The sequence below is a fragment of the Lepisma saccharinum genome, chromosome 6 (genome assembly GCF_977018435.1).
Source record: "Lepisma saccharinum chromosome 6, izLepSacc3.1, whole genome shotgun sequence".
Classification (NCBI taxonomy): Eukaryota; Metazoa; Arthropoda; class Insecta; order Zygentoma; family Lepismatidae; genus Lepisma; species Lepisma saccharinum.
The window spans coordinates 31,220,367-31,242,481 of NC_139234.1; the positions used below are offsets into that span (position 1 = coordinate 31,220,367).

At 39.2% G+C, this 22,115-nt stretch overlaps 2 protein-coding genes and 1 long non-coding RNA gene across 3 annotated transcripts in view; 1 reads left to right on the plus strand and 2 right to left on the minus strand.

Annotated features, from left to right (window-relative positions):
• Positions 1 to 5,496, plus strand: part of LOC145988669 (uncharacterized) — a 91,009-nt gene extending 85,513 nt beyond the window's left edge. Inside the window, exon 3 of the long non-coding RNA XR_014441774.1 lies at positions 4,653 to 5,496. This is a non-coding gene — a long non-coding RNA (uncharacterized LOC145988669). The remainder of the gene's footprint in view (positions 1 to 4,652) is intronic.
• Positions 1 to 22,115, minus strand: part of LOC145988940 (uncharacterized) — a 135,299-nt gene that overhangs the window by 55,056 nt on the left and 58,128 nt on the right. The gene's annotated exons all lie outside the window — the stretch shown is intronic.
• Positions 355 to 20,943, minus strand: LOC145988666 (uncharacterized). The gene is made up of 2 exons (XM_083123730.1): positions 20,885 to 20,943; positions 355 to 3,660 (listed from the first exon to the last, which is right to left on the minus strand). Exon 2 carries the CDS (start codon positions 3,648 to 3,650, stop codon positions 2,385 to 2,387), a length of 1,266 nt encoding a protein of 421 aa, XP_082979856.1. The 5' UTR covers positions 3,651 to 3,660; positions 20,885 to 20,943; the 3' UTR covers positions 355 to 2,384.

Consider the following 22,115-nt stretch of genomic DNA (forward strand, 5'->3'; position numbering starts at 1 on the left):
CACTTTAGCATTCTCGAGTTTGGTCGATGCCTTGCGGGACCTACAAAAATTTCGACGTCCACTCAGCATCGCGAGGCAGTTCCGGTGTAGGAAACCAGAAAATAAGGGCGACGTAACTCGAACTTACCAACTGAAAAGCCACTTGGCAGGCAGAATAGGCTATATCAATTCCCTTGACGACAACTATCATACACATTCACGAAGATTTGTCTGTGACAAAATTAAGTATAGACTGTGCATAATTTACTTTACTTTCAATCAGCATGTAATAAAGCAAAACTTGGCTTTGAGATATTGCAAAGGCAAGTAAAGCCAGGAAACCTTCGATACATAGTATTTTTATTTCACACATAAATATAATACATGTTAATATATTTGTAACAAATTTCACACTTATCGTCTGCACTTTTAAAAGTGAGACTTTATTAGCTATATTAACTATACTGTAGAACCTATAGAACTTCCATGGCACAAAGAGAAATGGTAATATAATAAACATATTAATAAAATATTACAAGTGTGACTTAGAAAGACCTTTTTCAAATTTACAAAGTACTCTGATTATAACCTTTATGATATATGGAAAGAAATTTGCATTTCAATCGTGTCAAAACTCTAATAGATGAGTTATCAAGCCAACCGCTACCTGTATAATCACAGATTCCATTAGCGTACTGTCACATTGGATCAGGTTTCGGTCAAACTTTTACACTTCTGTGTTCGACTGACGGACGTTCTGGCGATGTAGTCACAGTGCACATTACATAAGAAATATCGTCAGGTTCATGGTAGAGTGTTTGGTATGTAGAATGCACCGAAATGGCGTATGAAATGTTAACATTGAAAAACTTTTGCTGGAAATATCATTGGAGAGATGATAGGAGTGAGTTATTGAGATTTTTGGAAGGTTTTTATTATTTGTGTGTATTTGTAATAACGAAAAAATCGTATTTATTGTTTTGCTCCTGGCTCCAAACTATGGTCATGGATTGATGTGTAACAAGTCACTAAACCGCAATTGTCCAATATTGTCATGCAAATAACGCAAGAGGCCAGGTATAAATAGTGCAAGGGCTATTTCTGGCGAATTTGCTTGTAAGAAAGTAAAAACGAAACGATTTAGTTAAATTCTGTGGACGGTGAAACAGTCCCGTTCACACCCGAGTTGCTCGTAACCAGTGTGATTGCTCACATATATTTGCATGGTGTTGTTCGATCTGCCTTGTACACTAACTTAAAAGCTTGACCGAAACGGATTCCAATGCGACCATACCCTTACTCTGTGATTTCTGTTCAATTTGACACAACATACGTAAAATTAAGTTGATTTTGGTCAAATACAGCCTTATGAACTGGGAACGTATTTTTATGCATGAAAAAACTGATGGATCAAATATGGAATTAAATATGGACTTGCAATTGTGAAAAATTGTAATTTTATTTTCATCAGACGAGCGGCTGGCTCATCCAGATAAATAATATGCATTAGACTTAGATCACATTAGTTGTAATACAACATCAAATACAAAATATGCTCTAATTTCTGTTAACCAAACAAAGGATTACCAAACCAGCCATTTTTTGTTACCAAAATACTGGATTACAAAACTAGGCGTTCGTGACATCAGGGTCTGCGAATTAAAACATTAGATACCTGTACAATAATTAAAACAATATTGTATTTCATTTCTGATGGACTTTTACTTTTGAATATTAGGAATTTGTTTATCAAAATATGTAATCATGAATTAATTAACCTTCTCTACCCTACCCTAAATCTAACATAACTACGGATCCCATTGGCGTCCCATTTTCAAATTTTGTACAGTTATTGAGTAATATGTATGACTTATAATTTTTTGAAAAAAATTAAGAGACCCGTTTTTGAGAAAATGCTACTGAAATTTGCTTTACACCACCTTCAATTATTTTTACCATGACATGGATATGCAATATCTCGTGTGAAAGAGCGATTCATGACCTTTCCAACGCCTTCCCAATCACTTGTATAGGTGCCCTCATTGCTGAAATATTGCAATTTAAAGTTAACAAGATGTTGGAAAAAAATTTTAAAAATCGCATGGTTTGCAACACAGTAATTTAAAAAATACAAATGATATGGATCTTCAAATTTGCATATTTTACTACCTTCCTGGCGGAGCGGTGAGCACAGTCTGCTAAAGGGGTCTCAAATCCCAGCCTTGGCATGTTCTTTCTGAGTGTCACTTATCCTAATTTTTGCGATTGGCCAACAGTGGCATAAAAGCGAAGTAAAATAAACAAAATCAATCAACCTCGATATTAAAATACATCATCTGACTAGATCATCATCATCACGTACCAATGTATAAAGACACATCGTCGTGAAGATCCTTGAAATCAGTCTACAACAAAAATTTTCCTCCAATTTCGTCCAACATATCTTTCAGTGCAGAATGAAGCTTAGGGTTTGCGTTCAAGCGGGACGTCTTGAATATCTCCTCCATGTTATCTTCGGTTATCGAATCAATATCAGGAACAGCGTTCTCTGCAGCAAGAATCATTGGCAACATGCAAAAACCCGTGATTATACCGAAGAGCAATTTAGACTCCAGCTCCTTCTCCACAACTTGCAGCGTGATCTCATCGCAAGTCGAACCAAGGGCCTTCACGGACTCAGTGAAACTCTGGTGGTAGATCTTGAGAAGATCCTTCTGGTGTTCGTCCCTCAGCTGCTTGGTGGTACTAGTGAAGAGGAAATAGACCAGGTCAAGTGCGAAAGAGGCGTAACGAGACATTTGGAAGTCCAGCAGTTTCAGTTCCTTGGGACTGTCCTGAGCGTCGTATGAGAACAACATGTTGTTCAACCAACAGTCTCCATGTATAAGGAGAGCAGTTGGTTCCTGAGGTTGACAATATTCTATAAACCTATCAAAAACCGTCGTCTTCAACTCCTCAAGCTTCGGAAGATATTTCTCATAGCCGGCGAAGGTCTTCGCCGTCGTCACGATGGTATCCATTTGCGCCGATAGAAGTGGTTCCACCATTGGCTTATTCGCTTTGATGTACATGGTTTCCTTAAAGAGCTTGAAATTTTCTTGAAATTCTTCAAAGTTCTCTTTCTTCAGTGCAAAGGACAATGCGTGGAACTTACCCAGCGCGCTGATAACCAGTTTGCAGTGATCGAAATCCAGACCCATCTTCCCTTTGCTCATCTTGAACCCAAGCGCAGCCAGGTCCCCCAGGACAAGCGCCTCCTTGTCCTCCTCCATTGTGGAGAAGGTGCAACTTGGCACGTAAGAGAGCAGAGACTTGGTAACACCTTTGCTCTTCTGGAACTCCAGGAACGTTGGGAATACCGTATCGTACATTTGCGTTTCTTTCGGAAACACGTTCATATTCTTAACAATCGCTTTCCTGAATTCATTTTCTGGAATACACTTGATCACAAATTTGTATTCCTGGTCTCCCTGCTTCGTCCTGGCAACCACTGTCGCCCGGTACACAGTGGTGGAGTAATTGTCCCCTGCAGCTGTCCCAGGATACACTTGACAGCTCTTCACCACAAGATCAGGATCGTTTTCGGCATCCCGCAATCCTCTCTGGAAGAAATCCTTATCCAACCAGGAGTGGGCAGAACGGACATCAGAATCGGACTGCGTTTCAGACATGGTGGTTAATCTGGAAGACAAAATAAGGAAAAAGGACCATGAGATAAAATCTCCAGTGGTTATGAATGAAACTGAAAGCCCACTCATTTTTCAAGATTTTGGAACAAGTAGCATGTTATGCCTGAAAGGTTTGATTGATTGATTGATTTGATGTTTTAAGTCCACTTTATGCACAGTAAGGCTAATCGGGACTGGACCTACAGTTTAAAGTGGGATCCGAACCACTTGTGCCTCCACCGGGTATCGAACCCGGGATCCCTTGATTACAAGGCGACGGCGCTACCACTGCGCCATCGGGGAGGCAATATGCCTGAAAGGAATGGAAACTGCTCAAGCAGGGAGAACTTGCTCGCGGGTAGTATGATACCAATAGAACTGAAGATGTTCTAAATAGATGTTGCACAGTTTGAAAATTGTAGAGCAGCTCATGAAGATTCTCAGATTGGGTGAACACCGTAGCTAATAATTTTCTGAATGTTAATCACAATGGTTCTACATTAGCATTCAATGTTAATTAAACATTATCCTTTGTCTAGTGCTTTAAACCATACTTATTCTAACACTACGTATCGAGAGAGAACCTCTTCTCCCGTCTTCTCCTCCCAGACAATAGACCCAATTCTGCCATCTCAATTGCAGACCAGTTTCTCTTTGTTTCCGCCTTTAAGGCTTCAAACAGCACGTATACATTGGGTTGCCTTTTCCCGATGGCTTTGTTAAGCTTTGAATGCTTGGCAGGAGCTCTTTCGGTATATTTGTGGATAAAAGTATTTACTTTCCCTCTTAACATAATATTCAATATATTTGAAGCAACTAAGCGTGGAAAGCCGTCCCTTATTTACGAAGGCCAGCAGTATAGGAAGAAGATGGAGAACAAGGATGGTTCGATAGTTTGGGTAAGCAAATTTCCACATGTAAACTTTTATACCTATTAGAAAACGTGTGTTACATCTCATCATAAAATTCTTGAGACATAATGTTGCAATGTTATTTTTCTTTCAGGTTTGCGTTAAGGATAAGGATAACCCTAAATGTCGAGGTGTGTTAATCGTCAAAGATGGAAGAAGTGTACTCATCCAGGAACATACCTGTGTGCCACTTGGCAGGCAGAATATATCAATTGGTAATATAGTAAACATATTAACAAAATATTACAAATGTGAATTAGAAAGACCAAGGCTTAATTTATTACACGCTAATTGACCGAAACCTGATCCAATGTGACAGTACGCTAATGGAATCTGTGATTAGACAGGTGTGTTGGCTTGATAACTCATCTATTAGACTCTTGACACGATTGAAATGCAAATTTCTTTCCAAATATCATAAAGGTTATAATCAGAGAAGAAAATATCAATACATCGAAATAGACAAACGTGTTCAGTGTGTTCTTTCGAAGTACAGAAGCTCGGGCGATCTTCGAGGATGCCTTCGAGCATTTGCATACCTACAAGAATTCAAATAACGTTTGTATTATTGTTGTGGAAGTGTATAGAAATATTGTGTTTATATATACGTAGCTATTACTTGTGTAATGTTTGCAAAAAATAACACTGTATTTATAATATTTTTGACCATTTTAAGTAGTGTATAATAATTAAGTGTAACAGACTGGCATATTTATGTTGCTTCCAAAGTGTACATATACGTAGTACTTATATAATGTTTGCAAAAATTACACTATTTATAATATTTTTGACGATTTTATGTAGTGTATAATAATTAAGTGTAATAGACTGGCACATTTATGTTCTTCCAAAGCGTACTTGTAGAATGCTTGCAATATTTTAACAATACTGTATTTACAATGTTTTTTTACGATTTTATGTAGTGTATAAATGATTAATAGTTAATAGGCTGATTTACGTATTTTGTGTTGTGGAATAAAATTGATACAAGTAATCCTGTGTAACGTCTTTTGAAATAAGCAAATAGAAGTCATATTTGACTCTGTGGATAGGTTTAACATTTCAGTGTAAACACAGCTGTGCAACGTCATAAACACACGATGGTTTGTTTGTTTGTTTGTTTGTTTGATTGATTTCATGCACTATGCACCATGTTCCCATAAACACACGTGCGCGCGGCGGTAATGACACTCCCGATTGTGGGAAAACCCACCAAGGAAGGTCTTGACATATGTCGCGGCGCAAATGAATCGATAAGAAGCCTCGGCGCAAATGACTCGGCGCAAACGACACGACACCATCTAACCTACATGGGAAACAGTTGACCTATACGTATGCATATTTTTTCTAATTCGCAAAAACAGATGTTGACTAAGTGTAACCGTTTTCGAGATACATTCACTTCCGGTCGCCATTTTCAATTTCTTCCAGTCAGGGAGAACATCGAGAGACGATGCTGACGCACCAAACCTGAGTTCTGTGCGACCATCCGTTCGGAAGTTAAGAGCAATGAAAAAAAAATGGCAATTGGTGTTTGGACCTAACACCCCCTTGAACTTAGGGTCACCAAAATTGGTATGCGTACTCTACATCACCAAAATCGACAAGCGGTACCTAACCTAACGGTACCCAACGGCGAGATTTTTCGATTTATTTTTGCCCTATCTCTTACCGTTTTTGAGATATTTGTAATTTTAGGTTTTTTAGCACGGACTTGGAAAATTTTCAGAGGGGGTAAATTATGTTCCATGACGACCTATAGCAATTTTGCTAGGGGAAGACAGAGGACACCGAGACGATGCTAACGCAAAAAACAACATGTTTCTACGATCGTCCCTTCGAAAGTTACGAGCAATCGAAAAAAAATGGCAATTGTCCCACCCCTTGACCTCAGGACCACCAAATTTTGCATGCGTACTCTATATCATCAAAATGGACAGGAGAGTAAACGGGGGAGAATTTTCGAGTTATTTTCGCGATATCTCTTACCGATTTCGAGATACGTTCACTTCCGGTCGCCATTTTTTATGATTTTCGGAATATTTTATCCTAAGGGTCGCGGAATTTTGATAGGCGACGACAGAGCAAAACTCGGATGTTGGAATTTCGATAGGCGACGACAGAGCTAACTTCGAGCAAAACGTTGAAACTCTCGGATGTTGGAATTTTCTGTCAACTTTTTTCAGTACGTCGACATTTTTTCTTCTTAGTGAGTGGGTTAGGTGACTTGCAACGACGAAGGCCTTGTAGCAACAGGAACTTAGCTTATGCCGGCGTATTTCACTGAAATATGTCTGTAACTATTGCCATTTAGGAACCGCCATCTCCTTGTGATAAATTTGGTTATGGCCAATTTGAAAATTGAGCCAAAAAGAACAATGGAGATGGCAATTAAAAGTTCATAAATGACAATAGTTAGAGGTTTCCCCAATCTAGTTAGATAGGTTGGGTGAAATTTTCAAGTCGTATTTTGTATTTTTTTTAAAAAAAATATAAACATGTTAGAAATTGAATTGTCTGGACCAGACTTGTTACATCCCCGAGAAATTCTATATAAATAACATACCTGAAAATTCTATCGTATTTGCGACCATAGTCCTTTAACTTGTTTTAAAGCTATATTCGAAAAATTATTTCAAGTTTTAAGTGTCTTTTTAGAAGGTGTTTCCTAGTGATTTCGACCACATTGAATTTTTTACATGATCGGATTTTACTTGTTGTCCCCAAGAAATTCTATATAAATAAGATACCTGAAAATTCTATCGTTTTTTACTTTACTTTTTTCTTTGATTTGTGTGAAAGCGTATTAAAAATGACATCCACCAGTTTCACTCGTAAAAATGATAAAACCAAATGCATTACTTGTGAGAAGCTAATCTCAAGAAACAATTTATCAGTACATAGACCAAGGTGTAGTGAAACAGGTTCAAGAATAAATCGTTTGTTACCTTCTAAGCCCTGTCCACAATGCAGAAAGATAATTAGCATTCCTAATCTAAATAAGCATCTGAAAATTATAAAACCATTGACCGGACAAGTACTGAAAAGGAAAATTCATATTCCAGGAACTGAAGCTTCTACTTTTAAACAAATTAAGTTTTCAAATGAACATAAACCAAGTAGGTCTGCATTTAACGGCCAGCTCGAGGATCACCGTTTTACGTCGGAACGAGGCTGTGGCATTCCTAGTTTTCTGGGTGAAATAGAAACATCTATAATAAATATTCTGTAAGATAGACTGGAAAATAATTCCATTAAAGTATATGTTGATCTATTTTCTGAATACGAGAAAGACGATGGCACAACGAATAATTTTTATCACAGAAAAAAAACAGGTTCGTAATTTGGCAGACATCGATAATTTGGACGAATTCTATTTTAATGTTTGCAACGAACTTGCTAAGCAACACGATGATTTCGAGGCTAAGGGATCAGGATGGTCATTATGTGGGAGTCCTCACAAATTAATTGTTTATATAAACCAATTCGCACCTCTTTCGGCTTCCAGCTACGTGTCTCTTCCACCGGACAACATAAGAGGTCTGTGCTGAACATTCAAAACATCGATAACAAATGCTTTCTTTGGTGCATCTTGGCGGCTCCGTAACCGGTTGATCAATCAAATCATCCAGAGCAGGTTTCTCATTATACGCAATATGTTGATGAGATTAAATATGCTGTGGGGGGTATCGAGTATCCAGTTGCTCTTAAAGATATATCAAAATTAGAGTCGCGTACACAAGATGCAGAAAGAAAACGCTTAGCCATAAATGTGTATGGCTACACACCGGACAAGCATGTCGTACATCCCGTCAGAATAAGCAATATTGACGACGACAAAGCTTGCGCAATAAATCTTCTTGTCATTTCCATCGAGCATTGTCGTCATCACTACTGTCTTATTCGTTCACTCTCACGCTTGGTCAGAAGTCAAACAACTAAATACGTATAAAAGTCAAATCAGGGTTTGTCCAAGGTGTTTAACCGTGTTCGACGATCAAAAACAACTCAACTACCGGAAATACACTGGACGCCAAATTGCTGCTCAAAAACTTGCCGAGCATAAAATATATCGTGGAGTCAACAGACCAGCTTGAATGTTATTGCCAAAATCGAAAGAGGTCGGAGAATTCAAAATTCACAGGGCCTTGTTGGAACACCCGACAATAATCACCGTAGATTTTGAGGCATTTCTCAAACCGCTGTCCTACTGCGAGCCGGATCGTGAAATTTCCTCCACCACGCCGTATCAGCTTCATGAGGTTGAGAAATTGGTAGTGTGTTGCATAAATCGAAACCAATGCTTCCATTATCTACCACAGAGTTGCAAAGTCACAAAGCTGCGGTTGTCTGTCCGGTGTGTTATCGAAACCAATGCTTCCATTATCTACCACAGAGTTGCAAAGTCACAAAGCTGCGGTTGTCTGTCCGGTGTGTTATCAACACTTTACAGATGAAAACTGGAAAATATTCTACCAGGATCATTTCACCGGAAACTATATGAGTCCATTATGCAATGTTTGTAACCTAAAAACTCAAAAACCTAAATTTGTCCCCATATTTTTTCACAACGGCAGCGGCTACGATTTTCAACAATTGGTCAGGCATCTTGGTTATGATAGAAAACTTATAGGTGTCTTGGCCCAGAATGAGGAACGATATATCAGTCTCAGCAAGCAAGTGTCGATTCCAGGAAAGAAAAATACAATTGAAATAAGTTTTCTCGACTCGTATAGATTTCTTTCGGCTATCCTCGACGCTCTCACAAGCAAACTCACCGATGATCAATTGAAAATAACAAGAGCTAGTTTTCCCAACGTAGATATAGAACTTATTAGACGTAAAGAATATGTAACTGATAAATCTAAATTTAATGACAACACTCTCCCACCTCAAAGAGAATTCTACAGCAGACTCAGAGAGACATTCATCACAAAGGAGGAATATGAGCACGCGAAATTAATGTGGGATAAACTGGAATGCAATACTCTCGGGGATTATCACGACGCATACTTGAAATTAGACGTAACAATACTCGCAGAGATGTTTTTCAGGCGTTCAGGAAAACGCCAGTGAATATTTACACGTTGGACCCTGCACATTTTAACAGCCTTCCTTGTTTGGGGAGGTCGGTCATGTTGTTCCAAACTCACATCATGATGTAAATAATCTGTATGGGCATTCCATGATGCAGAAGCTACCCTATGGTGGTTTTGAATGGATTGATCCTGCTTCGGTAGATGCTGGCTATTTCGACATAAGGGACTGTGGTTCCTTCGCAGAGGTAGATCTTGATTTCCCAGACCATCTGCACGAACTGTACAGCGATCTACCGCCGGCACCCGAATTCAAATGTCCACCTGAATCTAATCAATGTAAGCTCTTATTAACTGTGGAGAGAAAACAGAGATACGTTGTCCACTACAAAAGTCTACGGTCTTTGATTGGGAAGGGACTTCAGATAGTAAATGTGATAAGAATAATCAAGTTCAAGCATTCCGAGTGGCTGAGACCGTACATCGAGACCAACACGCGACATAGAACCCTCGCCACTTCCGACCTGGAAAAATATTTTTATAAGTTGATGATAATGCTGTGTTCGGAAAAACAATGGAGATCGTGCGAAATCGTGTGGACTTGAGGTTGGTCTCCGATGCCAGGAAGTGTCGGAAGTTGATAGCAACTACAACTTTCAAGTCGCGAAAAATTTATCACCAACAACTGGCACTGATCCCCATGGAGAAAAAAAATATTTGTTTCAATAAGCCCATATATGTAGGAGCTACGTTTCTCGACTTGTCGAAGCTTCACATGTTTTAGCGCCACTACGATGCTACGAAAGCTCTCTTATGACGATCGTTTCTCTGCTCTACATGGACACCGACAGCTTCATCTACCACATCCAAACGCCTAACCTCTATGCAGACGTAAAAAATCCATCCATGTTCGAGTATTTTCATACTTCTTCCTATTCCCAACCGAACAGGTTCAACATTCCTTCCCGTAAAAAAAAAATAACTGGCAAATTGAAAGATGAGAAAAATGGTGACATCATCCCAAGTTTGCCGGCTTGTGTTCAAAAATGTATGCAATGAGAACAGATAGTAGCATCACGGAGAAAGCTAAAGGAGTGGATAAGAATACAGTAAAAAACAAACTTTTATTTGAAGATTATATTGATTGTCTCTATTCACAGTCGACAATGCTACGATTAGAAAAAATGATTCAAAGCGTTGACCACATCCTCACCACAAACAAAGTTAGAAAAGTTGCAGTAGATGCTCGTGATGATAAAAGATGCATTCCGTCGGGCGGTATTCACACATTGCCTTGGCGTTATTATCGTTTGAAAGATGGAAAGAAATGTATTGAATATTCATAACCAAACAAACAACATCTAAAAAACTGTCTCAAATTATCGCATGCACTAAAATAACCATTTATAACACCATTAAGCCTTGTTTCCATGATTATGAAAACCTAAATTTGCTGACCAAGGCAGTAATTTTTTTTATTAAAAACATAAACTAACCGTAACGTTTCAACCTTCTAGCAAGGTCTTCATCAGACTCTGTATCAAGTACAAAAGTCTTTAGTTTAGTTTGTTTTTAATAAAATAAATTACTGCCTTGGTCAGCATATTTAGTTTTTCATAAAATAACCATGCCTATCAACTTGTTCGGTTTCAGAAAGCAAATTACCATTGAAGTACCTATTCAAACTGCATCGCCGAGCTTGGATCTCTTGCCTTCAGTATTATCTAAACTCAACGGTTTATGGATTATTCCCTTAGACAGCATTTGGATGAAATACGATGACGAAGTTGGTAAAACTTTTTACGTCTTCAACAACAACCTAAATTTCTACAAGATTCCGATCGGCAGGAAACTTCAGATAACCGTGAATCCAGAGAACGGGGGCGAATCATTTACCGAATCAAGCACGATAAGATGGACACCACCACCACGTACGACGTTTCTGCCGACGATTGCCTGTACTTCGAGCTTTTGGGAGATTACGACAAACTCATTACTCTCTTCATAGAATTGAGAATCACGCATCCGATAATAAATAAATAAATAACCATCACCAAAATGCCTAGTGATATTTTGGGTGGTCAAAAACCCAATCATAGTCATGTTCCTGTTTTTGCATTATGTCGAGAGACCATCGTTGACGACAAACCTACACGTCGCAATTACAACCGGTTAGCGGTGGTGACAAAAGGCATCGACGATTTTTGGCAATGTGACCTCGTCGAAATGAGCAGGGGTAATTTGAGGAATTTTAATAAAATAAACAAGAGAATAAGTACCTCCTAACCGTCATCGACACATTTTCAAAATTCGCAAAATTTGACCCTCAAGGTCAAAACTGGAACATGTGTAATGGAAGCATTCAAAACAATTTTCAATGAAAGTGGTAGACGATCACGTTTTCTGCAAACAGACAACGGAAAAGAATTCTACAACTCCGTCCTTCGGCAATTCAATAAAAAGCACGACATTCATAATTATTCGACCTTAAGTCACATAAAAGCCAGCATAGTGGAACGTTTCAACCGAACTTTGAAACGCGCATGTGGAAACGATTTACGCTTCAGGGAAATTACAAATGGGTCGACATCCTGCAGGAACTCGTAAACAATTACAATCATAAAGGACATCGCACAATCGGTATGAAACCAGCTGACGTTACTAAATCTGACGAGCGGCGTTTAATTTCTACGGTTTGTTGTCCAAAGTACAGTGCCACGACCAAAAATCCTAAATACAAAGTAGGAGACCAGGTGAAGATCAACAAATTCAAACGTACATTCAAGAAGGGATTCACAAGAAATTGGTGTACAGAACGTTTTACTGTAGTTCGAGTTCTACCCGTAAACCGTCACACGTATATAATAAAGGATAGTCGCGAAGAGATTTTGAAAGGTCGCTTTTACGAAGAGGAGTCTCTAAAACTAAATACCCCGACACGTATCTCATCGAGAAAGTATTGCGTAAAAAATATAACAAACTGTTGGTCTAATGGTTGGGACTTCCGGATAAGAGTTGGATCAATGCAAACGAAGTAATTCTATGAGTACGTGGAACGTGGTGAAGCACCTACCAGCTTTCAAATTTCAAACTAAAAGAAAAAACGGCGAGTTGCTACCCGATAACATTCGTTGTCTTACTGTTGGTCCTTCCGATTTTGGAAAAATTACGTTACTGGTGGACAATTTTCTGCTCGCACCTAATTGGAAGAACAGACAGCTGTACGTGTTGTCAAAAATTTTGGAGAAAACAAAGTATCAGCAACCTACGAAACTGTACGAGGGATTGGGCATAGCAACTTTTGAATCCAAAATAAAACACTCGACTGTTGTCACGAAAATTCAGTCGTGGTCTTCGACGATGTAATTTTAGACAATCAAAATGAAATTCGCAACTTTTTCACTCAAGGTCGTCACAGGAGAATATATTGCTTTTACTTAGCTCAAACGTTTCCCAAAATTCCCAAACAGTTACTAAGCGACAATGCTAATTTTATTTGTTTGTTTCGTCAAAATCACACTAACCTCAAGCATGTCTATGATGACTACGTAGGAGGAGACTTAAACTACAATGAATTTTCGAAACTCTGCTCTTGTTGTTTGAACAGTGACGATTTTGGATTTGCTACAATCGATATGTCTCGAAAACAGAACGACGGAGAATACAGAAACAAAATCAACGACTTTGTGAATGTTACAACGTCACACGACGTTTAAAATAACCCCATATAAAAAAAAATTAAAAAGTGACAAAACGATAAATCGAAGACAACTTGAAATTGTGCGATTACTTTGGAAAACGATTCAAAGGTTGGAAATCCGAGAATCGTGGATTCTACGAATAGAACAAGCGCGAAGGTCAAACAATCATCGGTCTCGGTAAGGAGATTAAAAAAGTTACAGAACAAAACAAGGATCTCATCACGGAACTCGTACGTCTTGCCGCTCGAAATTATGTCGATTTTCCATCCACGCCTCTTTCTAACATTCACACTCCTCTCGAACTCGGACAACCTCCGAAGCGTCAAGCCATAGGAAGCACTTCATCCTCTTCGGATAAGATCGAGTTAGGTCCATTACCTGAGCGCCGGGAAATTCGACAAGGTTGAGGTGTTCGGTTCGTACCATGGAAAATAACGAAGGAGTGATTTGGAAAATTGGAAAATCGAACGTTACCTTCGAAGGAGACGACGTAAAAGTTAATTTAGGTGAAGAAAATAGTTGGTCCAGGTACCCAGGTACGGTGGAACTGTGGGAACTTATCACCAAAAAACATCCGAAAGATTACACGGACGAAGATTATCAAAGTTACACGGACATTTTAATATTGTCAGATGCTCTGTACCAAAACAAAGACGCCACTCAGAACCGAGTGAAATCTAGCAGCGGAGAATAATACAGGAATCTCATCAAACCTATTGGGAACAATATAAAAAGTGGAAAGATGTCAAACGCTACAACACATTGCCAAAGGAATTCGTGTTCGGAAACTGGTGGATCGTTTACTTGTCATAGCAGGCGAAGAAAATGCAGGTAACCGTAACTTTCACAAAGAAAAGGTAGGCATCGTGGACATGACCAGCACCAAACTCTCCAACTTCATCGTGAACGACAGTAAAGGAGTAGGTTACCTGTTCAAAATAATCAACACTCTTCCACCAAAATTTTGGAACGTGGCCAAAGGCAAAGGTCTCGTGTACGATATCATAAACAAATTACCTTTCGAAATGCATACCCCAGGTTATCAGTACTGCGGACCGGGTACCAAATTCGAACAAAGATTGGAAAAAGGAGACAGGGGAGTGAATCCGTTGGAAGCTGCATGCAAGGATCACGACTTCGCTTACAACACTCAAACAAATCTAGCACGTTACGAAGCAGATATAAAATTGGAACATGCAGCATTCGGGAGACTTATGAGCAGGGACGTTTCTCTGTGTGAACGGGTTGCAGCTTTGGGCACGCCCATCGCCACGAACACAAAACGAAAATTGGGATGGGGTCTATAAATAACACCACATAAAGAAAATGACACAGCTTCAAATAACACAACTTCCTCCCGAGCTGTTGCATAAAATATTTACGAATACGTTCAACGGAGGTGACGAGGATTTCGATTTGATCAAAGTAACATCAGAATTTCGACCACCATGCAAAATGTGAACTTTCTTCTTCGACACCCACAATATATAAATAACATAGCATCATCATGAAGCCCAAGAGTGACGTGTACCAAGTACAGTACTTGAATATAAAAAATCTGGGTGACCTCGATGTGTTACTCACCAAAAAATAACGCGAGAAGAAACGTTCTTGCTTGTCCAAAGGTCACGGAATAAAATTGTTGCTCAGCACTCCTCAATTGAAAAGATTGCAGCGTTCGAGGGAAAATCTCACGCGGGAGGTTTCATATTCAGCATTCCAGCAATTTTATAAGCTTTGGGTGCAGTGGGAAGTTTGGCGGGTGGTAGCGTAGCCATAGCAAAAACCGTTATTGACCCGAAAAAGAACAAGGTGGAATTGGAAGAACAAAAACGTCACAACCTGGAATTGGAAAAAAATGTAAAGGTCTCAAAAAGAACGCTTTGAGCAAGTTTTAAAAAAAGAAGAACCACTCAGTAACCGCGACATTGAATCTCTGTTCGAACCGTTGGGAGTAAAACACTTCAGAGGAGTTTTCATGTCAGATTCTTTACCCTCTACAGTTAAAAGAATAGAGTGTGGAGTCGTCAACTTGGACAATTACGAAAATCCAGGTACGCATTGGATATGTTATCTCAAACATTCAAATACCGCTATTGGTTTCGATTCTCTCGGAGGTGTTCCACCGTCGAGTTTAGTAAAATATCCCAAAGCTTCCAATGTCTACTACAACGACGAGAGAATCCAAGGCTTCGAGGAAGTGAACTGCGGTCATCTTTGCATTTCCATGCTCGCCTTTTTGTCTCGAATAAATAACCCATCAATTCAAGATTTCCAGAAAGCATTGTGGAACCTGAAACATCATGGGAGTGTTCCATCTCACAAGCGAAACTTCGGTCTTGAAACTCACGTTGCACGACGATATCGTCTATCCTAAATCCATCGCTCTTCGTGCATTCTACAGCATGTACCTGATTCTAAATGTGACCGAACACAACAACACTATCAAGATCGGAAAAGAAAAAATCAACATCATGCCGGGACAGTACAATTTGTCTACTTTGCAAGTCGAATTGGTATCCGAAACAGAAACCGTGGAGCTGGGTACTATCGGAGAGCTTTTGGGTTTCGAGAACAACACCAAACTCGAACCTGGCATCAAACACTTCGGCGCCAACATTCCTAAATTTCTGATCATCGAGACTTTGAATATGCACTGCAACGTGGTAGAAGGCATGATCACAAAAGCAGACAATATCGGTAGTCACAAAAAAACGCAACGTTCAAACCAAATTCAGAATTCATGGCACCGATCATCTTCACGCCCTCGTCACAGATATACTTTCCTGTGTGTCGCAACAGAATCGATCATATAGAATTGGTGGTGACCAACGAAAAAGATGATGATGTGGATTTCGCAGGAGCCACGTAAACGGCCATCGTTGAGATCAACATATAAATAACTACAATGAATCAAATCTAAAGTTACGAATTGCAATCTTTCCCTCCCAACCGTCGCAAGTTCGCCAATCTCAACGAACCGAACCGAGAAATAGAGGTGGACATCGATGTTGGAGACGGATTCGTTCATCCTCACAGAGCAGACCTTTACCTTAAATTCGACGTGGTGAAAAAGGAAAACGGAGAAGCATTCCCGACCAACGCAAATTTGAAACTCGTAGACAACTTCGTGCCTCACCTGTTCTTGCAAGTTGAAGTTAGAAAACATGGAACGATCATCGATAGAGTTGACTACCCCGGGATCACTTCCACAGTAGTGGGAACATTGAAACTATCGAAAACAGATGCCACTTACTACCAAGCAGGAGGATTCGAAGCAGGAACAAAAATCTTGACAAAAAATCACACGGTACTGTTTCCCATGCGCCTATTTCCGGGACTTCAAGGAAATCATTTGGAAAGGAGGTTTGAGAATCAATTTTCGCAGATCCTCGAACGACAACAATGTTTTGATGCGATACAGTAACTTGAACGCCGACGGCACGCCACTACCCAACACCCTACCCTAAGCATCCAAATGCGTCATGGAGTTGAGAATTCCAGTGGTAGAATACGAAACCAATTACGCGCGATTTCGTTGTTGTGCTTTTTCAGACTGGACGCGATAACAACCAGGAAAAAGATTGCAGCAAATTCGACAACTGCAAAATCAAGAACGGAAGAAACGAAGTTTTCCCGCGTGAGAATTACAACCTAGATATTAACACCACCGATTATCTCAAGCTTTACGAAGCGTACACCGCGTACAAAAGGGTAAACACGGGTAACGTGGACATGTACTACACTTCAAGCGAATTCAAAGCACAGAGACCCATGTTCGTAATCAACACAGAAGAAAAACAGGTAGTGGCCAACGATCGCACCAACATCAAAATAGTGTGTGAATTACACAATCCAGTCCCTGACGACACCGTGTGCAGCGTAATCCTGGTGGGAGAGAAGTCATTCATCCAAGATGTCAAAAATGAGAGGGTCACGGAACAGTTTTAACGCCAAGAAGTTTCAAAATTAAGAACAACTATCACCATTTTAGAAATCGTAAAAATTCGCATAAAAATTATCAAAAATTCAAAATATAAAAAAAGAAATGTTGATGTACTTAAAAAAATTCCAACATCCGAGTTTTTGCTCTGTCATCGTCTATCAAAATTCCTCGATCCTTCCGGTAAAATTTCCGAAAAATCATAAAAATGGCGACCGGAAGTGGACGTATCTCGAAAACGGTAAGAGATATCGCGAAAATAACTCGAAAAATCTCCCCCGTTCACCCCCTTGCCGATTTTGGTGGTGTAGAGTACGCGTGCAAAATTTGGTGGTCCTGAGGTCAAGGGATGAGTCAATTGCCAATTTTTTGATCGCTCGTAACTTTCGAAGGGACGATTGTAGAAACACGGGGTTTTTTGCGTTAGCATTGTCTCGGTGTCCTCTGTCCTCCCCTACCAAAATTGCTATAGGTCGTCATGGAACCAAATTTATACCCTCTGAAAATTTTCCAAGTCCGTGCTAAAAAACCTAAAATTGCAAATGACTCGAAAACGGTAAGAGATAGGGCAAAAACAAATTGAAAAATCTCCCCGTTGGGTACCGTTAGGTTAGGTACCACTTGTCGATTTTCGTGATGTAGAGCACGCATACCAATTTTGGTGATCCTAAGTTCAAGAGGGAGGGGTGTTTGGTCCAAACACCAATTGCCAATTTTTTTTCATTGCTCTTAACTTCCGAACGGATGGTCGCACAGGACTCAGGTTTGGTGTGTTAGCATCCTTTCTCGATGTTCTCCCTGACTGGAAGCAATTGAAAATGGCGACCGGAAGTGAATGTATCTCGAAAACGGTTACACTTAGTCAACATCTGTTTTTGCGAATTAGAAAAAATATGCATACGTATAGCTCAGCTGTTTCCCATGTAGGTTAGATAAGTCCGTAAAAGATTGTGTGTGTGTGTATATATATAATCCTCGTGAAAGCTCGTAAAAAATGAATACGTGAAGTTATATCATGTAAGATCGTGAAAGGCGAAAGGCTGTAAGAAAAAAAAATCCTCCTGACAGGTCACAACTGGAGTGAATATATGTTACCTAAAACGTAAAAAAGTGAATAAGTTAAGTTCTATCACGTAAGATAGTAGCATACCTACAAAGTATGAGGTGAAAAAACAGAGTTACGGTAAAAATTGTACTGGGACGACCTCGAACGTTATCAAATCCACAAAAAATTGTCATAATATGATACAACTGAGGCTAAATTTATAGAAATAGGGGATACCTACAAAGTATTGCCTTGAACCCCTTAACTTACAATACTCATTATCCTGCTGCTTATCTCTTCCACTTGCTTCTTGTTTCATTTTCTGGAGAAGTAGGTAAACGTTCGGATTCCATCTCCAACGATCCATTTGAACTTGTTGTTCCATCCTTCAACCGGATTATTTGTCCGGAAACATTCCAATATGCTCGTTGTTGAACCTTTGCTCCACAAAATAGTGCAGGAATTTTGTTATTTTAGATTTTGTGGCGCGCGGTCCCGAGCCAGGCTTCGTCGACTTTTTCTGTCTGTATCAACGTCAAAGCAGCACACATCTTACGTGTTTTCCTAATCTCCTCGTTTTCTTTGTACTCCTTTGCTAAGCCTAGTTGCTGTATCTGCCTCCACAGACACTGGTTAAAATGATAATTACAACCGGACACGAAAGTCTGTGGGAACACATCTCTGATCGCCTGTATCACCGCTACCTTAAAGTCCAATTTAACGGTTTTCGGAGACCAACCCCGACGTTTTAACGGTTCAAAAAGTTGCACGTACGTCGATTTCTTCTTATCCTTCAATAAGACGTACACCGCTTGAAAAAAAATTGTTTCTTTTTCTGAACTTCCACAATCAGCATGTATTGTATAAATCTGTTGAAACTGTTTAGAACAGCTTTTTAATGTGCCGTCTAAGAAAAAAGAGTCTCTGGATTCTAATAACTTTCTCCACTGTCATTTACAAATATCATGCATTTATTTCCATTATCCAGAGTTATGTCGAACATAAGGAAGCTCGTCCCGTCGGAAATGTCGCAGCATCTCATCATCGAATGAAATTTCGGAACTATCGGCCTGATTTTGCATAGTCCCCAGAGCTTTTCTGCGTTCTTGGCACAGATTGCCTTTCACGTTCTCGTATCTAGGAACTTCGGTCACCAATTCGTATATTGTTTACCAAACAGTTTACCAAAACTGGGTTCAGGTTCCCTGAATTGCTGCCACTGAATGTATTTGATATTATTTCATATTTATGCCAATATTTTAATGTTAAATATATTAATTGTAATGCAGCGCATCATTTCAGTATAGTTATTTCCTCGCTCTAGTAACCAGGGACAAAAAAAGACAACTCTATGTTAACGAAAATAAAACGTTTCGTTTCATAAAATTTCCATTTCGACCCCTAATTTTTAAGCCAAGTTATGCAAGATGATTAGTTATATTTTGATACTATTACCACAAGTATAATATTCTGTTATATGGCTGGCCTCCCCGATGGCGTAGTGGTAACGTCGTTGCCTTGTAATCAAAGGGCCACGGATTCGATACCCGGTGGGGGCACATAGTGGTTCGCGTCCAACTTGAAACTGTAGGTCCAGTCTCGATAAGCCTTTCTGTGAATAAAAAACACTCCGTCTTTATCATGCGGCCTTTTTTAAAGAATTTTTTCTCCAGTGAAGACTCGGAACCGCAGCCCCCTCCAAACATCCTAAATGCAGGCCTGTTAATACCCCATATAATTTTGCGATATTATAAAACCGACGTCTGGCTACAGCATATAATCACGGAAGTGTTCATTAGATCACAATTTTTGTTTCAATAGCTCGTTCACTCTCCAATAACAAAGTGAAGCTGAATTTAGAGAGTTGAAAGAAAATCTTAAATTATTTTCATTCAACGCTATATTTATTACAATTTACGTAAACTTACTCACTAAACGAATGTTTGGTTAAAGAACAGCAAAGCTTTTTATGGGATGATAACTTGTGAATTTGTAGCGACAATATTCACGAGCAAAATATTAATGGATGAAATAGCAGAACATTATTATTTATTGAATCATTCACATTTTCCTAAAGTATTTATATTTATTGAATTTGTCCGCTTGGGTAGAGTAATTTTGGGTTGGGCGACATAGGAACCAGTCTTATATTTTACATTGGCCTCCCCGATGGCGCAGTGGTATCACCTTCGCCTTGTAATCAAGAGGTGCCAGGTTCGATACCCGGTGGAAGCACACAGTGGTTCGGAGCCCAGTTAAAACTGTAGGTCCAGTCCCGAGTAGTCTTTCTGTGCATAAAGTGGACTTAAAAATACCAACTCAATCAATTACATTTTACATTATTCCACTTTTTAACCTTTTGATAAATACTGTTAAAGAAGCATTTACCTATGTTCCTACACTGGAGGTAGCCTGGAAGATAATGTCAAATAACAGGGCTACGTAATACATCAAAAACTGAATGACTTTTCATAGGTGTATTTGAATATTCCATCAAATTCGAAAGAACGGTTTTCCAACTAATGCTTTTACATCAAAAGAAAGAGTTTAATCTTTCGATTTGTTTAAGTAGTTAACTAGTCTAATGAGGTAGCAACTTACCTATTAAAATCTGGAACTGTAACTCTAGAAGCGAAGCAAAGTGACACGTCTCTCTCTGATCGATCTTAGCACCAAGTCATAATGATAAGTTATCGTTCTAAGCTTGATTACTCAACAGTAGATGGCAGCACCGAGAGTGTGTTGTTCTTTTGTCTACTTATCAGTTGTTCTTGCGGATCTCACTTATCATACACACAGTATTGAGCGCTGCACTGACCTTCGTCTGTCTGACGTCAGAATAAATACTGTAGTTGTTAGGTTAGGCATGTAAGGTTTTGGGTTCTTAGAATAAATAATACTTTTTCGATGAAGTACTTTAAATCAAACTTCCGTTCTTACTCATTTATTGCATTACGTAATTTCACACAGAATAGGGCGTTGAGTTATTTGCAGAGCAGAGGATTCATATCAGACATTAGAGGAATTTTCGCAATGAACGGAAGGAAATTATATTTCAAGTTGACGTTCGTGTATCTACTTAGTGATGGGAGAAATATTTCCTTTGTACAGTAACTGTTTATTACTATTTGGATGATTAATTTCAGAAAACGCACATCACCATAAATTCCAGAAAATCAACAAAGAAATAAAGAGAGTAGTGTAATTGATGCTATAATAAACCCAAGAAAGTATGAACCCCCCTCAAGCAGATTTGGCTACACTTAAAACAAGCTCAACATGCCCATATGAGCTTTTTGCTCAAGTGTGGAACCCTGTCTAATCCAAGATTTTTGTAAAAATGCCCTCAAAAATTTCCTGAGAAAGTATGACCCCCCTCAGATTGATTTGTTTACACTTATAAAAGGCACTTCTGTGAGATTGTTGTCCATAATCCTGTCAAAAATATGCCCCTCTTGATATTTTTTTTGGCCACACTTAAAACTAGGCCAAAAAGCCACACCCACCCACACCCACACACACCCATATTTACTTCCGGTCTATTTTGGGCCATTTCTACCCATTTCTGCCCATTTCCGGTCTATTTTTGGCCATTTCTACCATTTCTGCCCACTTCCGGTCCACTTCCGGTCTATTTTTGGCCATTTCTACCTATTTCTGCCCACTTCCGGTCCACTTGTGGCCAAGTTGTGGCCTATTTCTGGTTTATTTATATTGCATCATGCTGTGCAACAAATTATTATCCAATAAATTATTAGATACGTGTTGTTTTCTGATTGGTTGCTTATGACATAATGTGATTATGTGTTATATTCTGATTGGTTTAAATAAG